This window comes from Rhopilema esculentum, chromosome 13 (genome assembly GCF_057945365.1).
Source record: "Rhopilema esculentum isolate cy_ngs chromosome 13, ASM5794536v1, whole genome shotgun sequence".
In the NCBI taxonomy this organism is placed as follows: Eukaryota; Metazoa; Cnidaria; class Scyphozoa; order Rhizostomeae; family Rhizostomatidae; genus Rhopilema; species Rhopilema esculentum.
In genome coordinates, this window is record NC_142827.1 from 10,985,047 (window position 1) to 11,004,744 (window position 19,698).

General features: G+C 36.1%; 1 protein-coding gene across 1 annotated transcript; it reads left to right on the plus strand.

The window, feature by feature from the left end:
• Positions 1–95: 95 nt before the first annotated feature.
• Positions 96–17,743, plus strand: LOC135691562 (BAR/IMD domain-containing adapter protein 2). The gene is made up of 18 exons (XM_065209442.2): positions 96–270; positions 1,051–1,123; positions 1,469–1,558; positions 1,967–2,028; positions 2,490–2,561; positions 3,152–3,196; positions 5,449–5,544; positions 6,312–6,377; positions 6,793–6,879; positions 8,709–8,801; positions 9,427–9,785; positions 10,754–10,817; positions 12,105–12,175; positions 12,874–12,918; positions 13,157–13,347; positions 14,298–14,517; positions 15,625–15,745; positions 15,939–17,743. The coding sequence occupies exons 1-17, from the start codon at positions 220–222 to the stop codon at positions 15,725–15,727; spliced, it is 1,788 nt and encodes a 595-aa protein (XP_065065514.2). The 5' UTR covers positions 96–219; the 3' UTR covers positions 15,728–15,745; positions 15,939–17,743.
• The last annotated feature ends 1,955 nt before the right edge of the window (positions 17,744–19,698 follow it).

The window sequence follows — 19,698 nt, forward strand, 5'->3', positions numbered from 1 at the left end:
CGAGAAAATTTAATGAGTCAACGGCTTTTGTGAGAGCGGGCGAGAGGGCTAAGGTCTGAGGCCGAAGCTCATATTAAAATCTGTTCACTCTATAATTACCAGGTCAAAAGGTCTTGGATGCATATCGGAAGGAACGCTGTGATGGACAGAATAAAGCCTGCGAAATAACATCTTGCATTTGTTTTGTTTATTATTTTGTAATCAGTCACTCTATTGAAGATGGAAGAGGAAATAAACGATCTCCACCAGCTTTCAACGTCTGTGTTTACGGTAAGAAACAATAACTTCAGCGTGTGTTTTTATTGAAGTCATCATCATGCAAAGACAGGTTTTTGTTGCGCACCGTCTGATAAAGATCTTCGAATGCAAGGAAATAAACTTTCCTTGTATTGATGCTTTATCTTAAACGATCGTCATTTTCCACCCTTACTTGAGCCCATTTACCCATTTACTTGACAACCCACCTTACGTATGGCTTTATCCAATTCGCAACCCGGTATTGTGCTTTCATGCAAGGCCAAGTAGAAACTGAACCACTTCCCATACATAACCTCGCATTTCTCTTCGAAAAATTTTAAAACGTACATATTCGTGTTCTTTTTCTTAACGAAACCTTATCTCAGAATAAATCTGATTGTCACCTGATCATGTTACTTCCTCAGCTAGGAAGCTTTGGCAACGATTTAATGATTTTTTGATTAATCCAGATGCATTATATTTTATAGCTTTACCGTCTAGTAATTCAATTTTTGTTTTCGCACTTTGTACTGTACTGAGAACCGCTCGCCTCGCCATAGGAACTGTTACTTTCCAGTGACTTGCCTTACATCAAACCACAGGGTCTCATTTCACTGTCCTTCGAAGTGACATAGATATGAATAACTCGTAACTTTTTTCTGAAATATATCTCAAGACTCTAATGAAATATTCACGAAATCAAATTGACATTATCAATCTGCCATCGAAATTTGTGATATATTGATATTTTTTGTTCCTTGATATTTTTTGAAATGTCTGCCATGTTTAGCAACGGTGACTGCTTTATTCTAGAACATCGGAGGAATAACCCCAAATATAAAAAATTTGATTACAAGTTCCAAAGCTTTTCACAGATCATATCAAGGTGAGATTCGATTGGTTGTTTATTTTTATTTGTGAGTAAGGCAAGGAGACATCACACATTTTGAAAGAATGTTTGGCCAGTTGCTTTTAATAAAGTTTTATATCTATAAAGATACCATGAAAATCTACATTTGGCAATCTGTTGTCACTGGTATAATTATCCCTTCAACATGTATATAAAAGTTAGCAAATGAAAACAAGAACTTCCTATAATTTTGGAAACAACTTTATTGACAACTATTTTGTTGATCTTATTAAAAATTGTATCCACTGGCTGCATGAAATTGTGTTACCTGATCTTGCCATTCATATTAAATATAAGACACTTTGTTTTTATTCCTCAAAGGGACAATTTTGTTGGGCACTCAGTTCATTCAGTCTTTAGATGCATTTGCACAATCAGCATTGTGTGCCAATGGGGCCACAAAACTCATTGGTAAGTTCTTTGGTATAACATGACCATTTCAACAAGCATCTAAACCAATTGTTAAATATATTTATAGGCTAGGACTTTAAAACTGTATTCAACATAAATTGAAAGAAACTTGAATCATATTGAGTTTGCAATAAGCATAATTCTGGTATTACATTTATAAATGCTATGATTATATTTAGTTTCATTGTTATAGGAGCTATATATAGAAGTTTTTTAAAACATTGAATAAATCATCCCACTTCCTTCAAACAATGATACAACACAAGGATTTAACAAACAAAGTTTATTCAAGTTAAGTGAATTGGATTTGTGTATAAATAAGATGTGATCTTTTTCACTTTTGCAAAAACAATGATTTTGTTTAATTTTTATAACTTTTTATATGCAATTGCTTTTTTCTTCAAATAGGAGAAACTCTGAAAGACATCATAAGTATATTCAATGAAATTGAAGCTATGAAAGGTGACTTGGTAAGGGTGTTTCAAAAGTCATTTTTTACCTGAAGTCGAAAACAATAGATTTCTTCTTGTTAAGAAGAAGAGACAATGTATGACATAATAAAATGTTTACAACAAACTTAGTTAGATACATAGGGCTACTGTACTCACTCAGAACTAGTCAACTGTCTCCATATGGCCTGTAAGGAGCTATTTTTGTCTATGATTTTAAGTGAAGACCTGCCCCGCTGTTTTGACTGTAAAGATCCTCAATCAACGTCATCAAGCTGTTAAAATATTGTCATGTGTCCAATTAAACACCCTCCTTTTAGTGTTTAAGTTTTTGAGTTCAATTTGAGTACAAGTTCTACTTGTGTTTACCATGCAGTATGGTCAATAAAAAATTATCCATAACTATTACTTACACAAAGCTCTAAACAAAACATAGTATATATGTTTGGAATGACCTCTAAGTTCTTATTCTAATTTCACAGATGAATCTCTTTGCTAAAGATGTGATTGCTCCACTGGAGAGTCGAGCTGAGCAAGAGGTTAATATGTCAAAGGTATAGCAGCTTACAGCTTATTTTTCATTTATCAGGGATGTAGCTACTGATTTTCTTGAGGATTCTACCACTCTCCAAAAAAATTTCCGGAAAAAACTTTTTTTCCAATAAACAATTCCTTGGCTCTTATTGTCCTCAGACAATGATGCTCCTAAAAATTCAACCCTTTTACATCACTTTTTAGTAATTTTGTAATTTTAGTACAAACAAGTAATTGTTTATAGATGGGTGAACAAATCTAGAAAGCACCCACAATCTTTTTTTAAATCAACCCAACAAATAGAACCAATTCTACATTCTACATAATTCCAAATGATATCTGCTGCCTGGTTTTTTAAAAGGCAGCCTTTGTTGTTAAGAATTCTAAATAAAGAACAATCAGTGTCATTTACTATACATTATCTGTTGTTTATCTCTGAAATGTTTATAATCAATATTACTTTAAATTCATCTTGCCCTACAGCTCTATCTAAAGGAACAATTTCGTTATTGCTGCTCTAATACAGAGACTATAGCCTCCCACTTCTTAACTTGGCAATATTTAGCTTTTGATACCTGTTATCAAGCCATAAAATGTATTTGCTTTGTAGCTTGCGCATAAACAATATTTGCAAGACAATAAAATACAAACAGAGGTATGTGCAGTCTTTTCAACTTGTGGTTTCACACCTCGCTCAAACTGACAAAACACCTGTTTTTAGAAATTTCAGAAAGTTTTAGAAAATGACTTTTCCAAACGTGCGAAGTTTTGTACAATGTAGGGTCCCTGTTTGTGGGATTCCGTCTTTAAACGACTGGTAAGAGATATCAATGTTTTTCTGTGAATTTATTATCTCTAAAAAGGCTTTGTGTTTTTATCAAATTCCTGTGTAACCTATGTGGACCTTACATATTTTCCGCTTTTTTGGAAAGTTTCAAAGCTGCGCGCGGTTTGTATGCAGTCGAATAATGACGGAGAAGTGCGGTGATCAGGTCTCTCCACCTTAAAGAAATATCAGTCTGGTTCAATCTCTTAACTGTTTTAATGTTCATATTGACCTAAGTCCGTTTGATCAAACCCTAAAAAAGTCCCACTCAAAAGCATCGTTGGTTAACACAGACACGTGGGCTCAAATTAAACAACACTTGTTGTCATAGAAACTTCATGTCAGTGTTTGTGACCTAGATTTTCGAAAGTTTCAAATTATGAACTTCGCATGAAGGGTTTCTAGAATAAAGGGTTGTATCAACACTTGATTGTTTCTCGAACACTTCTTACAAACTTTGTCAGAAAATTGGCCTCTTTGACCCGCCCTATAAATTTACTGTTGAATTGGAAACTCGCTAAAGCCTAGAACTATACGGGTCCGGAAAGGGACAGTTTTGTAGTTTCTGTGAAGAAGTAACGCTTGGAGACTCCAAAATGTTGATATATTATTTTCCGCATGGTGATTTTCCACGGATCCTAATTTGGAGGGACCAACAATATAACGAAAATTCCTCTTACCTCCTCTAGCCCCAATTGTGGCAAACATTTTCCTGACGCTGTTTTAATTGTCTAGCTACTTTGGTTCAATGTATTTGTTGTTATCTAAAGATTTATCTATTAAATATCTGTGCCGATCTGAATCTTTCCTGACCCCCCCCCCCCCACCCTTGTCGCGCGGGCCTTTAAATTGCAGAAATATAGTTTTGATTTCGTGACGTTCTTCTAAGTGATGATTGCTCATTTTCATAATAAGGTTTTTTAAAATAAATGACTTGAACTAACAAAGACAATGCTCTTCGCTAAAATTAATAAATTTTCGGTGAGTCATTTAGCTGTTTGCTTCCCATTTAGTTGTTGTGTTTTCATTTCAATCAAAGATTTTCCCCATTCATTTTATGTCAAAGTACCCCCATTAGTGTAAATGTTTATTTATTATTGTTCAAAGCCATTGAATTTGGTCTTGTGTACAATATCAGCACGATACGCTTGTGTTTAATTTCACAAAGGCGTATTCAAGTTTACGTACTAATGTTCTAAAAAGACGCTGAATAATATTGTGAAATTGATGTCGCAACAACACAAGACTTCTACGAGTTAAAGAGAATTATGGGATCACTCCATCATAGCATTATATTATACAGCAACACGACTTATTAAATATAAGGATTTGGCAGTACAGTCTTAAAGATATTGCGATGTAATTTAATATTAAGTAGCGAATTTCCCGATCATGTAGGCTTTTGTTCACCACCAGTGATGCAAAAGGATTAATTGAGATTTCTTACGTCATGAAATTCTATTCCATGTGGCTCAGCTTCGGATTGCTTACTTCACAGAATTCTCAATTCATAGAATGCTAAATGATAAAGAGGTTTTGTACATTTACTTTTGTCTAACACTGTCAAAACGCAGTTTCCAATCAGATTTTATCCTGAATGCAGATTAAATCCGGTGGGATGTGACAGTATTTACTCTCTTATGAATCGCAAAGTAATGGTCGACGATTTTATTAGAAATTGCATCCTGTTTCCTTTGATGAATGCACGAGGGTAGAACTTGAATACTGACTGACAATTCTTGGTCTTTTAAAAAATAGGGTTATAAGCTCAACATGATATAATGTCTAGTTGACTCACATTATATATATACTCGCTTTTTATTCTCCTTGAAGATTTTTTTATCATTTGTACTGACAGAAGAACAGATGGCCTACAGCTTCCCCTCAAAAACTTTGAATTCAGTGTTTTTCAAAAAATTTCTGAATTCCCAGATTTTGTTTTCCCCTTATTTTTGTTTAATTTAGCAGGATGCTGCCCCCCCCCCCCCAACTCACCTCTCGTTAAGTTAAAGATGCTAGCACTATCTTAATTTATGTATTATAATGATAAAATTGCTAAAATGACGTTTGGTTTTTGATAGGTTGTGAATAAATACACGCAAGAAATCGTTAAGCTACGAAAGAAAAGCCAGAGAAGAAAAGGAAAGGCGGGGAAATACGAGAAAAAGGAGGAAGAGGTGGATTGCTTTTTCATCGCAATTACTTTGTTTTTCTTTTAATTTCAGTCAGAAATATAGGCCCGAGTTTACTCATATTTCAGCTGGAAGGTCCATATATTTTCATTTCAATTTGTTTATATGGAGTTTCAAACTAAATCTTTTTCAAACCAAAGTTTATATGGAATGTCTTTTATAGGAAATGAATGCTTGGTGTTATGAAACCGTCTTTTGAGGTCATAAACCCATTGATCAGTTGCGTCGATAGCAAGCCCTTGCAGAATTTTCCCTTCTGTTTTTTTCTCAGTAGGCACACTGTGCTCGAGCTAAAACTGACAATACCGCTTTAGATTTCATGCAGTGTCACTATCCACTCAAAAGAACTTATCCTGAAAAAAGCCCCTTTCCCATTACACCCCCACCTCACCCACTTTGCTTTTATCCCTTTCGAAATCTCCTTTTGTTAATCGGGATCTATTCGATAGAAAAATGCTATTAAGGTAGTTACTTAGTTGGGCAAGTAGTTCTTGCATACCAAAGCTTTACTTCTTTAATTGCGTGATTAGGCTGTAAGTTTATTACGTGTTGTTTAACGACCAATATGTTTTACCACTTATGTACAAGAATTTCACAACCTCAGGCCATGCAATGTTTATATTATAATGATAATTTTCCACTAGAATGTTTTGAAATGGTTGCATGTGGGCATGTGGGCACCACTTCGTATCTTTCTGCTTTAAATCGGTTCTTAGATTGAGTCCCTGTTACAGTGTGGCTTTCGATTCTAGATGCTGGAAGGGCTTCAAAATTCAGAGAAAAAATTGCGTGAGTTGAGGGAAAATGGCTTAAGAAGGGTAAGGATCGATTCTCGCATCAAGTCCAGAGTATAAATTTTTGCCGGGAAAAGTATTTGATACTTTTCTGTTTGATGGCAATATGCCTAAAGATGGAAGTTCTGCCTTACGCTGAGAATTTCTTAATAGTGTATTAATACACAAAAGACACTGAATCAGCTAAATTCGCCAACACGATCGTTCCATGATAGCAGCCATCCATCAAATTGGTATATACCTTTCGATCAAATCATCCATTTTCTGTTGACATTTACTAATTTGTTATTTTTTCTGTGTCTTAGTACTGTAGAAATGTTATGATACCTTAACAAGTCAATATTTTTCAGGTTTCTTAAAATTTTAATACTTTATCGAAGACATGAAAAGAAGAATTGATTTTCATGTTTTAAATTTTCTCTTATTTCTCTTTGCTCAGGCTTTGATCGGAGAGAGGAGAATTTATTGTTTTGTCGCAGAAAAGATATGCATTTTTGGAAAAGGGATGGCAGCAAATAGTAAACGGGTATAACGCTTTCTTATCATATACATACTCAAGCCATGAAACCTCTCGCTCTCAAGCTATGAAACCTCTCGCTCTCAAGTCATGAAACCTCTCGCTCTCAAGTCATGAAACCTCTCGCTCTTAAGTCATGAAACCTCTCGCTCTTAAGTCATGAAACCTCTCGCTCTTAAGTCTTGAAACCTCTCGCTCTTAAGTCATGAAACCTCTCGCTCTCAAGTCATGAAACCTCTCGCTCTTAAGTCATGAAACCTCTCGCTCTTAAGTCATGAAACCTCTCGCTCTTAAGTCATGAAACCTCTCGCTCTCAAGTCATGAAACCTCTCGCTCTTAAGTCATGAAACCTCTCGCTCTTAAGTCATGAAACCTCTCGCTCTTAAGTCATGAAACCTCTCGCTCTCAACTCATGAAACCTCTCGCTCTCAACTCATGAAACCTCTCGCTCTCAAGTCATGAAACCTCTCGCTCTTAAGTCATGAAACCTCTCGCTCTTAAGTCATGAAACCTCTCGCTCTTAAGTCATGAAACCTCTCGCTCTCAAGTCATGAACCTCTCGCTCTCAAGTCATGAAACCTCTCGCTCTTAAGTCATGAAACCTCTCGCTCTCAAGTCATGAAACCTCTCGCTCTCAAGTCATGAAACCTCTTGCTCTCAAGTCATGAAACCTCTCGATCTCAAGTCATGAAACCTCTCGCTCTCAAGTCATGAAACCTCTCGATCTCAAGTCATGAAACCTCTCGATCTCAAGTCATGAAACCTCTCGCTCTCAAGTCATGAAACCTCTCACTCTTAAGTCATGAAACCTCTCGCTCTCAAGTCATGAAACCTCTCGCTCTCAAGTCATGAAACCTCTTGCTCTCAAGTCATGAAACCTCTTGCTCTCAAGTCATGAAACCTCTCGATCTCAAGTCATGAAACCTCTCGCTCTCAAGTCATGAAACCTCTTGCTCTCAAGTCATGAAACCTCTCGATCTCAAGTCATGAAACCTCTCGCTCTCAAGTCATGAAACCTCTCGCTCTTAAGTCATTAAACCTCTCGCTCTCAAGCCATGAAACCTCTCGCTCTCAAGTCATGAAACCTCTCGCTCTCAATTCATCGGGCCTCTAGCAAGGTCTTGAGTAGGTTTTACTCCTTAAACCCCGCAGCCCACTACTCGGACCTCACAATAGACTACATAAGAAAATGGAAATCAGATTAGGGGCTAGGAAGGACTGGGTACCTGGAAGCCAAAAAAATAAATTTTCAAAGTTGTAGAAGAGCTCATTTCAGCTTGTTTTATAAATATTCTTTCCTTTTAATTTTTGTTTTGTTTATTAGCGTTTTAAAACCAAACTTTTTTTTCATTGTAAATGAATTGCTAATAAACAATGATAACAAACATATTACCATTAATTTCAATCATGTTTTAAAGGCAATCTGTCACGACGTTGATTGGTTATAAGAACAAAGGGATTTCTATTGTTTCCAGTCCCCCTTTAATTTATCGCATTGTAAGAAATATGGCGGAGCGCTGGAATCGTGTTTAGGCTATTGTTCCAGCTATTGTTCTCGTTAACCAATCCACAACGAGACCGATTGCCTTTAAGACCCGATTCACGAACAATTCAAGCTGTAATTTTCTGGCGGTTTTCGACTCTTTCAATTTCATGTAACAACTATCGGGTTGCAAAGTTATAAGTTAGTGCCAAACGCTATATGAACATCAATGTTTCCACCAGCTGATATTGAAATATACTTGTATACAAAATCCACGCTCAACACCAATGGGGCGATATTTAGTTTATTTTTAAAATTTTCATTTGAAAATCATTAATTTTCTTTCGCTTAACAGATCGAAGCCATGTTGACTGAAAAAATGGCGATATGGGACAAAGTGGTTAGCCACCCTGATGATTTACCTTCAGAAAGTGAAAATATGATAACGGTAATTTCATATTGTCTGTTATTAAAGAATGTTGCTTAGCTGTTAATTTTATAATTATAGAATGTTGTTTAAACTGGTAACATTTTTTAGAGCGCTCAAACCACAACATATCGTTGCCTGCTGCAATGTCCACTGAAATTTTTCCAGATCCTATTTGTCTGATTGTCCATACTTGTCTCAAAATTTCTGTCTCTCCTGTTTCCATGTCAAGCCACTACTCTTGTTGTATGTTGCAACTGTTTTTGTCAAATGATTGTTTATCATGTTATTGCCATTACTTTATGCGAAGTATAAAGTGGCCTCATTTACAATTTTTATATTTCTCTTCACTGTAAAATTGCAAGAAATGTATGTGGATTATTCTTTTTACAAATGCAACCTTCCATCCTAAACGTGCAATCACCTTCTTAACGCCATTCATCAGACACTGAAGTTGCTTAAGCCATTGGCCAATCATTTAACGCGATACCACTCAGTTTTGTTGATTGGTCAATAGTTAATAGACAGATACCTTAAGTCACTTTATTGCCTTTCAATAGTCTTTAATGTAAAGGCAACCTGAGGTTTCTCGTTAAATGCTGTCGAATGAAGCTGCATTTAAAATGATTATATTCCTGTTTATTAGAATCCATCATCGTACACGACTGCCACTATGAAGAGAAAAGACCAGCGCCATTATACTATAAGTCAAAGCCGCTACAATACTATTGACGTGCGAATGAATAGCAGTCGGCCATCTGTGATTGGAAGGGAGACCACAGAAGATAATTCTGCTGTTGATGGAGTCGAGAATCCGGCAAGTCAAGAGGCCAAAGATGACAGTAACAAAAAGATCAAAGAAATCAATAACCCTGGAAACGGTCATATTAGCTCCCAAAGCCAGGCGATGCCAGTTAATCAAAAACTACTGAATGGAAATGCGAGATTTTCAATGATTGCAGATCGTTTGGAAGAAAATGAGCTGGCTGTTGATGGCAAAGTGAGGTAAGCTGACATTCACTTGCAAGTTCGATTCCGTGCTTAACACGACTATTGCAATAAGGTTTATCAGATAACCCATAGTGCTAACTATACATCTACAATACAACCTAATGAAGATCACAGTTAACCGGTCTGTTGTGTCGGTCTCAATGCCGACACAGCATCTGTTATGACAGTACGGTACATCTTTTAGTGTATACAACAGGGCAACCCAGAGCTGCCAGTCGGAGGATTATTAGAATCTTCCTGGTTATCCACCAAAGCATTTAAACTAATTAAAACACAATTCTAAAAGAAAGTATGACTACTGCCGGGTATTATTGTCGAGATTGCTTGGAAAAACAGTTAGAGATGATTTAGTCTGAGTATAGTTTTTTGCTATTCAGGGGTACTTAATCGGTGAATGTTCAAACTTTCCCACAAATAAAAGATAGCTCACTCATTTTGTTTGCAAATGGCTCATAAGCTAGCTATTTTTTCTCATGAAAAGAATGTGAATGGTAATTTCTGCTATATTTGAGCTGGGGATTTTTGTGAAAGATCAAACTGCTCAAAAATGGGAAGGGAGAGCCCCACCAAGGCCAACGCGTCAGTTTCCTTATTATAATATTCCGTTTAAGCTGCTATACAATGACGTTAGGTTTATGATAAAACTGATTGGTCAAGTTGTATTAGATCAATGACGAAATGTATCTAATAAGCATCTGCTGACATTATTAGACTTGTTCTTTTACTTTTTGGTACTAATTATGAAAAGCTCTGTAATGGTATTAAGTATTTGTGGGTATGATTCGAGGATTACTTTGTTGATTTTCGTAAATAGACCATTCATTCTCATTGCGTTTTCTTTAACATCTATTTGTTAGATTGAACTAATGGAGATAAAATGAATGCTCAATTTACGGCTGCTGGCTTCTCAGCTAATTTAGGCCGAAAAGTTTTTCCATTTTTTGTTTCTCTTTTTCATTCAGCGTTCAACTGAAGGCCATTTATGATCACAAAGGAAAGGACAATTCACAGCTGTCATTTTGCAAGGTTAGTTTTAGATCATCATATTTGCTTGTCATTTTTCAGTTTAGACAGTTTTTCGCCTTTCGTGCATTTCAATGTTTGGATGTCATGCTGTTTCATTTTGTTTTTATTTCCACGAATCATTCACCATTAACAAACATGTATTCGTTGATCATGTAGCACCAACTCATTTATAGCACTGTAATCTGAGATTTCTATCAGCAAATCACCCTGAATCAATACTAGAATATATTGTTTTGAGACGTTCTTGTCATTCTCGTAAGCACATCCTACAATACTGGACATATAATAAGATTTCGATCCCCCCCCCCCCCGTTGGGGGTCGAAATCTATATAGCTATAACCCTGCTTGGGGGAAGGGGATGAATCTTTTTCGTATAGTTACATTTGTTCGAGAGTCAGACACAATAGCTGTGCCTTAGATGACAGCTACAGGATCATGTTCAAACGGTATTTGCACAAAGAAATCATTTATGTAAAGACGTCAAAGATGTAAAATTGTAAAGCGACTTATACTAGGATGCAAAGGGCTCTGATCGTTGGGAAATCATACTTGAATTAAATCAGAAAATCTAGGACAGCAAAGAAAGATATCAAATTTGCAGTCAAACTTGAGCCCAGGGATTTGAGATGTGTACTTGGACTTAAAAGCTCGGGCTGTATCCTCTTGTTCTTTTCTTGCACCAGGAAGTTTACTGAAGTGTTGATTCAAACTATTGCCCTTTTTCATTATGATCATGTCATTATAAAGTCGTGGAGTTTCCCAAGTTTTTTCCATGTAACAATTTCCATGGCATTTTAGTTCATTTTGAATTGATAGGCCGGATCTATTATCTATTTCACTTCATTGTTATGTTTTTTTAACGCTGTCCTTTCAGCGATTACTGACAGTGTAGAGCGCAAGAAAACGGGTCTTTTCGTTATGTTATGTGGTATACAGCGTGTAATATATACTCTTTTACCATATAGCTCGGCCTGCAGCTCACTGGGGATTCATCTTGCGCTTCCGACAATCTTCTCTCCGTTTTTGTCAGCTTTATCTTAGTTTGTAAGACTTCTATAGCTTCAAATTTTGTATAAGCTGATTAGCAACTATTTATTTCGGTTTGATAAAGAATGAATTCTTTTGTCTGACCAATGTTTTGAAATGTTATATTTTATATTATGAACTGGCTCTTTAAAGTGAAGAACGCAACAGATAAGTATAATTACCATATATCAACGAAATATATATGATGTTTTTTGTATGTTGTCGGTACGTCTGATGTTATTTATAAACGAACTTTTTAGGGAGACTTGCTGGATGCAATGGGAGAGTCAACGGGAGGATGGCAATATGGTGCAAATTCTAAAACTGGAAAGTACGTCACTGCATGTGGTCGTATGCTTTACATGTTTTTTATTACAAATGTCTACCCACACCGTTAGAAGTTGTTTTAGATTAGAATCAGATTCCAACTGGATTTATATACACCAGTGAGATGCAACCTGCATTGGCTATACACAGTGACAATTTGATTGCCCCCCTCCTTGATTAAGCCCTTCTCACAAATAAGCCAGGCCCCCTCGTTAGCCTCAGGTTTTGAATAAGCCTCCTCCGTAATAGATATCCCACACACGTCATGTTCTATCTACATGAAAAAACAATACTTTAAACTCTTGATATGTGAACTTTGCGAAATTCTGTCGTGGCTACCTGGCTAGCTTTGACTGATTCTTCTGTTACAACGAAGTAAACGGTCGCTTGCCCTCTTACCCGTTACTTGAATTGTCCTGATGCCTAAGCAAGGAGTTAACTCCGATTCCAGGGCCTCTTGATTCTTTAACATGGTACACCAGTGGTTAACCGTGAAAGAATCTTCAATTTTCTGTAGGAGAGCAAGTCGTAGTTCATATCAATTTGCTAAAAATGCCAATGGAGACAGGTTGTTTACATCATCTCAAGTGTACCGACATATTTCAAGTTTCACGAAATTCGACAATAACTAAATGGTCATCTTCCTCTTCCCTTTTTTTGTTATCATGTTGCAACATTATTTAACATTTTCTTATGTTTCAGGTCAGGCTGGTTTCCTACAGCATATGCTGAGGCTATACCGAAAAAGTAAGCAAAACACATTTTTTTACACCACTAGGACCCAGACATGATCTTTCATAAATACCCTCTTGTGTAGAACAATTACCTTTTCTGATGTAAAAGATTGCTGGAGACTCATTTAAATTCATGGTAACTTCTGAAGGAATTTGCTTAAGGTGTACGCATTTAAGTGGACTGCTGAAGATGAATTTTCTCACTATGAATAAGAGGTTTCTCAAAAGCGACCTTACCGCGTTTCTTTTAGGCCTGTGCCAAGCCCGATAATTCCAGTGATTCACGGTTCCCTGAAAGATAATTCGCCTTTAACCCAAAGGGGGAAAACGCGTCGAGTGTCTACGCCAGGCACGGTCAGCTTACCGTACATTCCTGCTCCAGACTATGATTTTGGTGAATCAAAGGCACCCTTGGTAAATGGAACTAAAAACAATAGCAAAGGTTTGTGACCATTTCGATTTCTTATCGTTCCGTGTACCAAATTAGTCAGATCAGATGTTTATCTTATTAAACCTTCTATGTCTTATTCTAGGCAGTAAAGTAGAGTAAGGTATTTTCCGGTTTGAATGCACGATTGTCGATCAGATCGCTGGAAAAGTTATATTAACTATCGGTATATTAAAATCTCTAGCTTGAAAGGTCTGAAAACTCTGAGACAAGTGTGCAAGTGTAAAAGCAAGCATTTACGAAGTTTTTATCTCTCTATTTCTTCAATCTCGTTCTTCCTTCCTCAATCTCTATATCCTTCTTTCTGCAAAATTTTGTCTGCAGTTATATTTCAATAATTATTCATTTAACAATGTGTAGAAATTATCTAGTGTACCAACACCAGAACTATCTGCTGGTTCAGAGATTTAATGTTAAAGTGCCACCAAGAGAACGCTAAAGGAAACACAACAGTTGCATCCAATCCTTCTTCATTGTACACCTCAGTACAGATTACCTATCTCTCTATCGCCGTCTCTATTGCTTCTTACCTTACAATCGGACGATAATATACTTTTAATCTACACGAACTAAATATGTCTACCAATCAGCATTTAAAAAAACAGGATACAAATTTTACGTCAAAGATTTTTTATGAATAACTTTAAAATGCATATACGGATTAATAAATGTCGTTAAGCTGTTTGTTTAGACCGATGAATTGCTTGAGTCAGCCCATGATTAGCCTGAGTCAGCCCAAAACGCCGTTAACCAAGTCTATTACGGATACCTACACAAACATTAATTACGCAAGCAACTCTATGAATTAACAAGAAGAAAAAGCAAATCTCTACACGAAAAGCATCTACTGCAGTGCTATATTAAATGCGCTAGCATCAATGGAAAATCCCAACACAATGCTTTTCAAATTTCATATCAACTGAAGAAATCTTTTCTTCTTTCAGCCAAGAGTATGGCACTTCACCAGTCTGCTTCAGCCCCGGGCCTGACTGATTCCCAAGAGATCACTGTCACGTTTGCTGATGAAGAACCTATTGTTATACCTCCGCCAGATTTTCGAGAGAATGTAAATGAAGCGCCGAAACTGCCGCCGCCAGCAGACTTTGTCGCCATGCCTTTCCCGCCACCGCCCCCGGACGTTGATCTAAGCGTTCCTCAAACCCCGTAAGTATTGCGTTCTTTTTTCATCTGATTATTGTGATATATATATAGAGGTAGAATTTTTAGCCCAGGCCTATAATTTTTCACAAAGAGCCTAGCTTGCAATACAAGGTACGCATAAACTAAATTAAACTGATATGAATTCTATGCATTATCTGTCTTTTGTCAATTCCTTCATTATGTTGACAATCTTAAAATCTTAAATGTTTAATGCTTGTGTTTTTCAAGACACCTTAGATCAAAGCTGTAGGAGTCTGTAAATGAAACATTATATGTAACATAAAACCCTGTATTGTTTTTTCTTTGCTTTGAGGTGTCAGAAACTAGTCCTTAACCTACTACACAATTTACCCTACGTTCGCGACAATCATAATTCTAAACCAGGACCTAAAAGAAGCCTCGAGTTTAGCTCTGCCCAGGTTGGAGATGTGCCTTTTTCAGGCTTTCGCCATATTCAGAAACGTAGCCAAACCCCATTCTATCAACTCTGTAGCTACATGAAACCTTAAAATTGGTATAATGCGAGAAACATAATGAAAATACTTATTGAATTTGACTTATTGGGACAAATGTACTTACCCATTAGGAACTTGCCAAAACATTGAAAGAAATGAAACACATCTACAGATATCAGGGTAGGAGACGAACCACAGTTTGGTCATGCATTCAACTGATTAGAACTACTAATTTTTAATAGACAGAAAACTGTGTTATCGAATTCTGAACTGTTGCTTTTAACCTCATTAACAGGGATCTGTTTGAGCTTTTTCCTCGTTAAAATAAGACTTCCACTATTTGCTAGCTTGTGTCGTACATAGACCGAATTTTTGCAAGTCTACGAAGTCAGCCCAAAAAAAGCTTGTTATTTGGGATACCATACATATCTTAAGAGCACAGTCAACCCTAGAGTTGTTTCAACTTTTTGTAGAATAGAAGCTCTTGATCACAGCAAACAATTTTTAAGCTGTAGGTTTGTTAGAAAGTACAGTCAGAATGGTGTTTGAGCTGAATGCCACAAATATGTCAATGACAGGAAAGCTGCCACATTGAAAACCTTAGTACGTTTTTGGAAGAATCATTGCGTATATTTTCTATTTTCTTCCTTTGCAGTGATAGCAATGAAAATGCTGATGATAACCCTTTTGCTGGAATTAAGCTAAAGAAAACGATTACCAACGACCGATCAATGCCTGCAATTCTGCCCTCAAATTAATGCAAATATATATCTAAGGTAAATGCCTGCATCTTCCCTTTACTTTTCATTTTTGGAAATCTCTTTAGAAGGAATCAGCTTTTCAGTTAAAATTTTTATCTGAATTTTCACAATGGATGTGTACCAAAACGGATCTAAATTATGGAGCCCTTTAACAGCTCATTTGCTATTTTTCTACAATATCTTAATGTCAATTCGTTTTTCTTTCCAGATCATCTAAAACAAATGTCTGAATGAAGATCGATGGGGATTACTGCAAAAATTTGTCAAATTGATTTAGGCAATTTATTTTTGCTGATTTGAAATAGAAATTAAATTATCAGACTGATTCATATTCTAAGTTAGCTGTCTTGTACATTAATATAAAATTGTGCTCTTGAAATAAAAAGAGAGGCTGTATATTTACTTCGCAAAGAATTAAAATGCAAAACAGCTTTTATACATTTTCATTCAGCCAAGGCGTGTATGGACAATTGACAGGGTTTGCAATTGCCTGCCTTACTATCAATACCTCATAAAAATGATCCTAAGTTGACAATTATATTGATACCGCATGTTAAAATTCCTATCCGGAGAATTGTCTGGAAAGCATTTTTTGGATACATGGATGCTTGAATGCATAACTGTGTTAATGCATCGATAGCCCGACAAATTCAGAGAACCCTGCAATGGGTGGCTGAAATAATTAATGTGCTAGCCGATTCCGTTTGCAAACCGTTTGCAAAATGCTTTCTTCCGTTTCAAAATTATGTCTGCTAAGACCTTTAAGCGTTGCATATTTTGGTCAGGCACTAAAGCAACGAACAGCAAGAGAACTTATTGTATTTTTGTATATTAGAAATTTGTGGGGAGATTTTCAAATTGAATATTTGATTGTTGTTAATTTTATAGCATTCTCATTAATGTCGTCGTAAAACTTTGTTTATGTCCCAACATTTATAATTTTTAGTTAAAGAAAAATGTTCTTCATATCACCTAAAAGACTTTGTGAGCTACAAAACATTATTTGTTTGAAAACAAAATATCTTGAAAACTGTCTGAATTATGTACAAAGATTCACAAAAATTAATCTTTTGAATAAGAAGTTATTTACCGACCAAATGAGGTAGATTTCGTGTTGCCAGCTTTAATAGGTACATTCAGCCAGAGATCTAGTTCACCATTAAATATGGACTGTGAATGGGCACCTCTCTTTGTCTCTCAATCATCTTATAAACCATGATCTATGAATGTTGTTGATTTATTGATCAAATAGCAGCTCAAAGTATCAACCATCAACAAGATCGCTCGGTACCTGCATAGTTACCTTAACATTGATTCAACATTCAAGCTCCTTACTGGATTGATTCTTCATTACAACGCATCAGAATTCAGATTTTATAGTTTATTATTTTGCTTATTATCGTGCAGTGAAAATTTAGGGCCTAACAGTCACGAGATTCACAATCATTTGTCCAGAGTCATAATCGGGTCCCCTTCTTTCCCCATTTCTATCCTCCGTTTTTAGATTTGTAGCAGCTATAAGAATAGCGTTGTTCGTTAAAAATTTTCCATGCAGAAATTAGTTTTGTGGATAGTTTTCACAGAATGCATTGACTCAGTCTTGCCAAAAGGCCACGTTATGGCTAAACTTGTGTAATTTTTTGATTTTTTTATCGACGCAGACAAAACGTTAAATGTTGTAAATAGATTCATCAAGATTTGATTAATTTTGTACCTCTAGGTTTTCCAACATTCCATCGAAACAAATTAGCAATGCTCTGTTTGCGTTAGTCAGTTATATGATATATTGAATTTGAAGACATTAAATCCGAAGTAGTATTATAAAATTTTCGTTAATAGGTCGTTCTTAAATGCTTTTGAAAACGTTAATTTCCTTTCGAAAAGAAGTAATAAATGTCAGATATTGTGAATGTTGGAAAAAGTAGAGCACGTTAATAATTTGTTGTTGACGTAGAAGATGTTGATAGAATTTAATTAGGGGGAATTTCTACAATCATTAAATAGAGAAGTCGATTGAGTTGATTTTTTGCTTTTAGTCTTCGATTGAGATTTTTTACTTTTTGCCTTTGTAGATGTGGTATCCAAAACAAGATATGAAAATTTTCGCGCAGTGACGTAAAGTTTTGAGCAAAAAATTTTGCAAAAGATTTTGCAAAAGATCTTGTGTGTTAAGCCTGGTTCCCACTTGGTCGTTTGGGTCGTTTGGGTCGTTGGAAAATACCCAAACGACTGAAAAGACACAGTGGGAACGGACCTGCCAACGACCCAAAATACCCGAAAGACTCAAACGACAGTTGTCGCAGAGATAGAAAAAATTCTATCTCCGCGACCCAAAATACCCACGCATGAATGATTTTTGCAAATGGAAACCGACAAACGACTCAAACGACCCACGCTTTAGTAACTTTTTCTTCAAGAATAGGAGATTTTATTGTAACCGCGTGTTTGACTAGAACAAGAACAAGATAGCTGAATATTTCACAGAAAGCTTTGTGGAAGAAGTTCAAAAATACGAGTGCCATTATAACAATTACTGGAAATATTTTAAAAATAAATACAAAAATATCAAATCATGGCAAGCTATTGCACTGAAATTTAGTGATCTAGCATCGTCGTCTGTACAAAGTCACCAGAGGTAGAAATAGTTTACTTTGCAACATCAGTTGTTGTTTATCAAATGCTACCATCGTTCCTTCCACGCATGCCGTCAAAATTGAATGAGCGATGCATGGTGCAAGCAATGAACAGCATCAACAACAAACGACTCGAAAGACTCGAACGACCAAGTGGAAACCAAAGTGTTCTTTGGGTCGTTCGTGTCTTTCAGGAATGAGTCTGACGACTCAAACGACCCAAACGACCAAGTGGGAACCAGGCTTTATACGTTGTTAAGACACAAAAAACTTCCTAAAGAATATTGGCAGTTTTATACTATTGAAAACTAAATCTATTTCTGTTTTGTCACCAATGCAGGTTTCACTATATTAAGTTCCGCTTAAACCGTTGTTCAAAATTCACTCTCTTTTTCAGATCAAGAAATTTCATTTTTGATTTAAGTTACTTGAATACCAGTTTGAAATTTTCAAAACGAGTTTTAAGCATGACAACTGTGATCATATAAACGATGATATAATCGCAAATTCAATTTGCAATAACTGTTTTTGTTACAATCAAACTTCTTGCTACATCATGCTCCTTCCATCTTATCATCTTATGGACTATCAAATGATCTATTTGATAATTTTCTGAATTTTCGCCAATCTTAGAAAATATAGCATTGATGTTGATATAGCGTCTTCCATTGTATCAATGTCACTAACACCTTCCATTGTCTCCGTATCCACAGTAACATAACAACACTTTCGTAGCGTCCCCTCGTTTTATGTGTATTGTAATTTAGTTCAGTTCAGTTAGAATCAAGACACGCAATAGGCACATCGTTTCTCTCTGGCTCCGTGTTCTCTGCATGTAAAATAAAACACAGCACTGGTTGGAAAAGACACGTTAATCGATGGATGGATTTATTTAGTGACTACATTGATCGTCGTTTCGATGTACACTAAAGTTTTTCCTTTTGTGTCTTTGTAGTAATTGCAAGTCCCCTCTTCCCCTCTCCCTAATTTTAAACCTGCCTTAAAGCCCCCGAAGAAGGTTCAATTTTCTTTTCAGAGAACATTTGATTGACAATTTCAAGATCGTGATGGCGTTGTCCTGCAATAGAAAAGCAAAAATTGGGAACCTGGTATGGTGGCCAGCGTGATTCTCATAGTGGCAATGTTTATTCAACAACAGAGCTTGGTTTTCGCATGGAACCATCTTAGACCCATCCTTCAAAACTAATTAATCTTTTTAGTACATACAAGCTCTATTCATGGTTTCATTGTTTTAATTTGTAAACATTTTAAAGGACGCAGGAGAGTGTTTTATAAAATGAAATGCGACTTTCAAATTACTGTCATTCCTTTCTT

Bases quoted from the DNA above. Each gene is read 5' to 3' on its own strand.
- LOC135691562 (XM_065209442.2), top strand. From the start codon at position 220: ATGGAAGAGGAAATAAACGATCTCCACCAGCTTTCAACGTCTGTGTTT. The intron at 10,818-12,104 runs GTTAGTTTTAGA...CGAACTTTTTAG, and splicing joins CACAGCTGTCATTTTGCAAG to GGAGACTTGCTGGATGCAAT. The intron at 14,518-15,624 runs GTAAGTATTGCG...CTTCCTTTGCAG, and splicing joins CTAAGCGTTCCTCAAACCCC to TGATAGCAATGAAAATGCTG.